This window comes from Pyrus communis, unplaced genomic scaffold, assembly GCF_963583255.1.
Source record: "Pyrus communis unplaced genomic scaffold, drPyrComm1.1 SCAFFOLD_36, whole genome shotgun sequence".
NCBI lineage: Eukaryota > Viridiplantae > Streptophyta > Magnoliopsida > Rosales > Rosaceae > Pyrus > Pyrus communis.
The window spans coordinates 1-6,268 of record NW_026908895.1 but is presented as its reverse complement, the minus strand read 5'-3'; the positions used below and the strand labels follow the sequence as shown (position 1 = coordinate 6,268).

At 37.4% G+C, this 6,268-nt stretch overlaps 1 protein-coding gene across 2 annotated transcripts; it reads right to left on the bottom strand.

Moving 5' to 3' along the window:
- Positions 1-5,704, bottom strand: LOC137724332 (protein SPA1-RELATED 4-like). 2 transcript variants are annotated; one of them, XM_068463073.1, is made up of 8 exons: positions 5,448-5,704; positions 4,081-5,140; positions 3,773-3,930; positions 2,320-3,262; positions 2,096-2,242; positions 1,656-1,967; positions 1,056-1,115; positions 1-519 (listed from the first exon to the last, which is right to left on the bottom strand). In XM_068463073.1, the coding sequence occupies exons 2-8, from the start codon at positions 4,930-4,932 to the stop codon at positions 331-333; spliced, it is 2,661 nt and encodes an 886-aa protein (XP_068319174.1). In that variant the 5' UTR covers positions 4,933-5,140; positions 5,448-5,704; the 3' UTR covers positions 1-330. The 2 variants fall into 2 exon arrangements, with proteins under 2 accessions (XP_068319174.1, XP_068319175.1); XM_068463074.1 differs by lacking the exons at positions 1-519; positions 1,056-1,115 and having other exon boundaries at positions 1,803-1,967; positions 2,050-2,242.
- Between the last annotated feature and the right edge of the window lie 564 nt (positions 5,705-6,268).

Here is a 6,268-nt window from a genome sequence, read left to right as displayed (position 1 = left end):
AAGAATTCGAAAACTCTTATAGTATATAAATTGATTTGAATTGTATTACAAATTATACAGAAATACCAATTTTTGTACCCTCCTATTTCCTTTAAATTTCTATCTACACATGGCATTTCAACAAGAACATTCTCACTTTTCACATTAACCACTTATCCCGCTATCATCTAATACCAAAATTTGCAATCTTGCTTGCAAGCATTGAATTCCTATCACCTTCTAAAGCCCCTTTGAGCTAACAAGCTTCTCTGGCATAACATTCTTTTACCTCATTTTCTTCTCAACAACCCCATATATCCTGCCAGATTCAAGAATTTCCTTGGGAGACCATCAAACCATCTCCAAAATTTTGATATTCCCGGTCGAATTTGCAGCAATTAAAGTGGACGTTTGGCCTCGCCAACAAACGGAAGAGATAAACTGTGCAGCGTCATCTGTGTCGTGGCCGGAAAGTGGGTCTGTGTTCTGAAACTTGTACGACAATGCTGGCATTGGAAAAGCCTTGTGGTAGATGAAAACCTGATGAATCAAGGCACATAATCATTGTTCATTAAATATGAATAAAAACAGATTGCATTGTCTGTTCAAAATTCGTAGGACAGTTTTCGTAGGAGACATTTGATTACTAAACAGATAGGTAAGATCCTTCTTAGGCTTGCATAGGTAACTTCTGCAATTTACCTTATCTTTTCAACCAGCACATCAAATTCTTTTTAAATGAGTTACTACTCACTAGAACAGTGACACCGAAGAAAACTACGTAGCTAGCTGATTCGCTATTCTCAAAGCATGTTCTTCCTAGTTTTTACAACTATAAGAGGTCATTTTTCTTAAATTTTTAGAACAAAGCTTTGGAAACCTCTAACCATACATTTTTCGTCTCCATACCCACAATGAAAGTTCATCCTCTCATATTAGACCTCCTTTGAACCCAAAAGACAGTTTTCCAGTGAAAATAAGAAAATTGAAATTTGGGTTCATCGGTCGTAGTATGATTGAAGCAAGATGTGAACAACCTGCGCATAGGGTAAAGTAAAGATGTTTGTCTAAATTACCTCATTAGTCTCTGAGCCTGTAGCAATATAACCATCAGAAACTGACAACCCCACAAAGTTCTGCAACAAGGAAAACACAAATAAGCTATAAATCATAGACCACTAGGCCCATATTAAACTTGCATCTAATAGACGAAACTAATGCATCACAGCTAAAAGTAATATTGTGTAGATGCAAATGGCTAACTTCGAAAAACTGTATAAAAGAATTTACTTGTTTACAAACGATGCTCTTTAGCAGTTTTCCTTCATAAATATCCATAACAATGAAGATTGGAATTGAATGACAAGCTTTTGCAGTTAAAGAACTCGTGGTGGAAAACTTTGGTCATCCGAAAGGGTCAAAAAGTTTTAAATTAGTATATTGGTCAATGGAGAACAATATATCATTGTTCACCACACGGGTTATGTTATAGAATCAGACTATTTTGGAGGGTTTGAAATATTTACACGAAAACATTTGATGCAAATGTTATCATGTATTTAAGCTTCTGAAATATTTTGCATCTAGTAGAACACAAAATTATCACATACCATTCTCACATCAATCTCATAAAGTATGCCTAGAATTGCTATGATATAATAAATGAGTGGCAGTACCTTCACATTTGTGTGGCCGGTGAATGATAGAATTGGAGTGTCAATGACCCGAGATGAGGACATTGACAAATCCCAAAGCTTCACAGTATTGTCAGTGGATGCAGAAACGATATTTGTACCATCTACAAACTTGACATTACTCACGGTTTTATGGTGTCCGGTCAATGTGCACAGAGGAACTATTGAGTTACGAAGATCATAGTAGTAAATTTTATGATCCGCTGAACCAAAGGCAAGGTAACGACTAGAGTCCAATGGAAACTGTACACAGCAGACATTCGCCTTTGTTTTAATTGTACCAATACTTACACCCTGCAGAAGCAACCCACAAAGAGAATCAGATCAGACATCCTGAATTAGACATACACATCATCCATATAGATCAATGCAGTACGTTTAGTTTCAAAGCTGACATCCACCAAATGCAAAAGTAGAATTGCCTGATTGATACTCCATAGCTTTACAGAACCATCATCGCTCCCGCTGGCCAACATTGTTGGGTCTGCTGATGAAAAGTCAATGGACCATACACGCCTTTCATGTTCTCTCATCTCCGTAAGAACTTGACTTCTTGTAACATCCCATACCTGAACATGTTAAGCAATTTAGTTAAAACAAGCTAATAGAAGGTCGTAACTTGAATCACAAGTAAGGTTTGACTTACCTGCACCACACCTTCAAAGTTACTTGAAGCAATCTGGCTTTTAATATAACTATTCCAACATATACTGCTTAGCCTTGATCTGCTAGCCATTTCAACCACGGGATAGTGGATATCGCGATCCTCATTTATTATTGTGTCACATTCAAATACTTTAATTTTCTTATTAACACCGGCTGTAGCAAAAAATTCTCCATCACGATCAAAACTAAGTGAGCATACTAGATTTGAAGCATTTAAAAGATCCCCTTGCTTCAAATCTGCCTTGACTTTTAATTTAGAGAAAGACAGATACTTGCACAACCCCTCAAGAAATGGATCTATCCAACCACTTCGTCTACCTTCACTCTGTTGTTCTTTGGATTGCAAATTATTGACAGAACTTCTTTCAGTTACAACAGAACTACTTATTGGTGAATGTTTAGCCGGTTTGTTTGACTGCTTTACAGGCCTCCATCTCGTTAAAAAATATGCCGCCTCTAGCTTTTTAAAGTTCTTCATCAATCTAGAACTTCTCAAGAGAACACCTTCTTTATTTTCAGCATCCGTCTTCTGACCTTCCAAATTATCATCGCTTTCCTCTACATTGTGAATCCGGATGCCTGGTCTGGATCTTTTTCTGGACCCACTAGCAGAATCATCATCATCAAAAATATTCATAGACGGGAAACTTGATGTTGAATCATCTTCCTTCACCAGTTGTGGGATTGAACTGCTCTTTTTCTTAGAAGTTATTTGGTGCTTCATAACTTCATCAATATCAGAACACAGAAACGAAAGAGTATTTTGCAACTTATCTGCAAATTCCTGTTTCCTTTGTTGCATAAGCAACAGGAATTCCAGTAATAATTCCTGCTCCTCTATTTTCTCTCTAAGCTCTATTGCTGCTTCGCGTTCTTCTAAATCATCTCGTGGTTCATACAGAAGCTCACTTTGTTGCAACTCACTGAAACAAATGACAAAGTAGATTTAGAAATTGTGACCTCGCTGGAGGTATAGTGCATAACACCAAAGAAACAGGAGAGAGTTATTTTACAAGTCAATAGAAGAGGAAAAGATGCAGAATAAAGCGAAAGATACAAGGGGATTTATGAACTACAAGTCCAAATTATAGAAAGTGGCATAAATGGAGTATTTCATGACGTAGTGAATTACAGAAACATGTAACGGAGTTTAAATATACAGCAATTACTGCTTGAAACTCGTGGGACAGAATTCCTATTACACCATACCAGATAAACCTGCACATGTAAGGCAGTTGCTAACTAGATCTACGGAAACCTTCCTACTGACTGACCTAACCTAAGTTTGACATGCACGGACTTCTTTGGGAATGGAATTCCACTTTCAAGATATATTGGCACTTATGCACAGTATTATTTTAGGGTGAATATATAACTTTCGAAAAGAAAAATCAAAGTCTGAGATAGAAGGCCATTTTGTAAGAAGTATTCACCCCATTTTTAGCCGGCTATTTGGGTCAGGGTGCAGTAGACATAAACAAAATGAAGCCACTTTCGGCCATTTCAGCAGCAATTGAGGAGGAAGAACTCGATGTCTCAGACTAGACATTGTCCTGCTTTTTTCTTCTCTTGAGCTGAATGGACAGAATAACTGGTCACAAGCACAACCACGTTAGTCCACAAAAACAAAAACAAAACAACTCCGAACAAAATCATCTTTTACCATTATATAAAACGATAATTGAATGCATCTGAAAATCTTATCTAACTTATAAACAATTGAAAGCTTTTATTTACGAACCTCAAAAAGAAGAACCCCTAATCGGTAAATGTCTGAAGCACATGAACTTGATCCACCAGAAACCTCTTCGGGACTAGTATACCAACTGGTCTCCATAAGCAATATCTGTTTCATTGGAAATGGTTGTCTCTTATCTTCTAGTTCAACATTTCGGTCTCTGATTCTATTTTCACTCTCTTGTACCAATGATTCACGTGCTGCATAGATTGAACTTGACTGCATGCAACTCATTTCCGACAAGGCATTTGGAGTTGTCATAGACTGAAAATTTTCTCTTCCTAAGTTCCTTCGTTGCCGATGCAAATTACGATACAAGAGAGAGCGAAAATCCTTAATTTCTTCAGTTGGGCTGTTTAACCCATCCTCGGGAGAATCAGTGCCAGAATCCGAACAAGAGGCAGACTCGATAAAGGAGACGTGGTTGAAAGATGACATAACGAAACATGAAGGTCGCACATTATGAGCAACAATCCCTTGGGAATGTGCTGCATTAACAATTTCCACTATTTGCCTAAATATATGCAAGCATTCAAATACATCAAAAGATCGATCCGGTTTATCCAACCACTGCCTCAAGCTAACATCACCCCATTCAATAGCTCCAACAAAACGGTCAACCGCCACCTCATCCTCACAAACCCCTGATAACCCACCCTGGTTTGTAAGGTCATCATTGTGTGCCACCACAACTCTATCTCTATCCTTTCTTAAGTCCGAATCCTGAGATGCCTCACCCGACAAGCCAAACCTTCCAGCACGATGAAGCCTTGGATTCCGGTTTGAAACTCTGGAAGTATTCAATCCTCTAGAACTATCAGAATTCTGCCAAGCAGACTCAGATGAGCCTTCCATTGTTATCCTCCTATAGCAGCATGAAAGCCAGAACACACAAATCCAACAAACAGAGGAGTTCTCCGACTTGTATTGCACTCCCTCACTTCCACCATTACCATCTTGAATCAGAAGCTCATTTCCGCAGCGTAAACAGATACAGCGAAAATCGAGTCTCTCATCAGGCACAGCAAGTTCTTAACTTCACAAACAAATGACAGATTCCCAGCTGCCCACAATTACGAAACTAATTAATTACCTTAACTATGCAAATTTGAACACAGAAAACAGGAAAAAGCTGTCCACCACCAACACAATAACAATGATCTGACAAAAAGTAAGAACAGTTTTACAAAACCTAATTCAGAATCATATACACAGTCACATACATGCAATTTCTCAGAACAAACAATCTCAACCACCATCACCAACAAAAACCCACAAAGAAAAAACTCTTACCCAACACTCAAAACACAGAGACAATTCAATATATTGCATGAGAGAGAAAGAGAGAGGAGAGAGAGAGAGTGAGTTACCGGTATCACAATGAAAACGGAGTTCCGTGTTCCGTGTTCTGTGTTCTGCTAGGTTATTAACCTGAAGAGAAACAGAACTTTTAGCAGCAGCACTGCTCAAACGAAACCTCCACAGCCTTATAAATTCCCCAATATTTCTCAACAAGAAAACATACAAAATCTCCCCAGAAAAAACACAGACCGTTTGAAAATTAGAAACCCAGAAAAATAAATAAAAAAAGATTATATATTTATATAATTTTTGTCAAGTTCCCTATTACGTTACTTTTTTGTGCGTGCAGCTAAGAGAGGCCACTCTTTCAACTTTCAGCATTACCATCTTCTTTATCTTCCCGCTTTATTCCAAACTACCAACGTGGCTCAACAAAGACTCTTCCTTTCACAGATCAGAGGCAAAACAGTAATATATTAAATCTTTGTGGGCCATGATGGAATTATAAAACAATTTATAAACTTGGAAACAGAAGAAATATATTATATTACCTTTTTAGTGCATTTTTGTTAAATCCGGATTCTCTTTATGAGGATTCCGATGATCCGTGAATCTTATTTGCTTATCGTACATTATGTAGTTACAAATTATTTTAAATATTTTTATTTAAAATTGAATACAAATAATACCTACAAAAACTAACCGCACTATATACGACAGATCCCAAAATCCTCCTCAAAAGGATCCGGAGAGGATCTTGTTGGATTTTGTTCAAACACGCTTGGTGAAAATTTCACCACCCTAGTCCCTAGGTATCCAACGGTTATAAAATACAGTAATGAATATTACCTAGTTTTGTTTAAATTATTTCTTGAATAGGCATCCAAAA

Excerpts from the sequence above, each read along its gene's own strand:
- LOC137724332 (XM_068463073.1), bottom strand. The coding sequence starts at position 4,932 with ATGGAAGGCTCATCTGAGTCTGCTTGGCAGAATTCTGATAGTTCTAGA. Across the intron at positions 3,263-3,772 it reads AATAGCCGGCTAAAAATGGG|TGAGTTGCAACAAAGTGAGC; the intron begins GTGAATACTTCT and ends CATTTGTTTCAG. Across the intron at positions 2,243-2,319 it reads ACTTTGAAGGTGTGGTGCAG|GTATGGGATGTTACAAGAAG; the intron begins GTAAGTCAAACC and ends TAACATGTTCAG.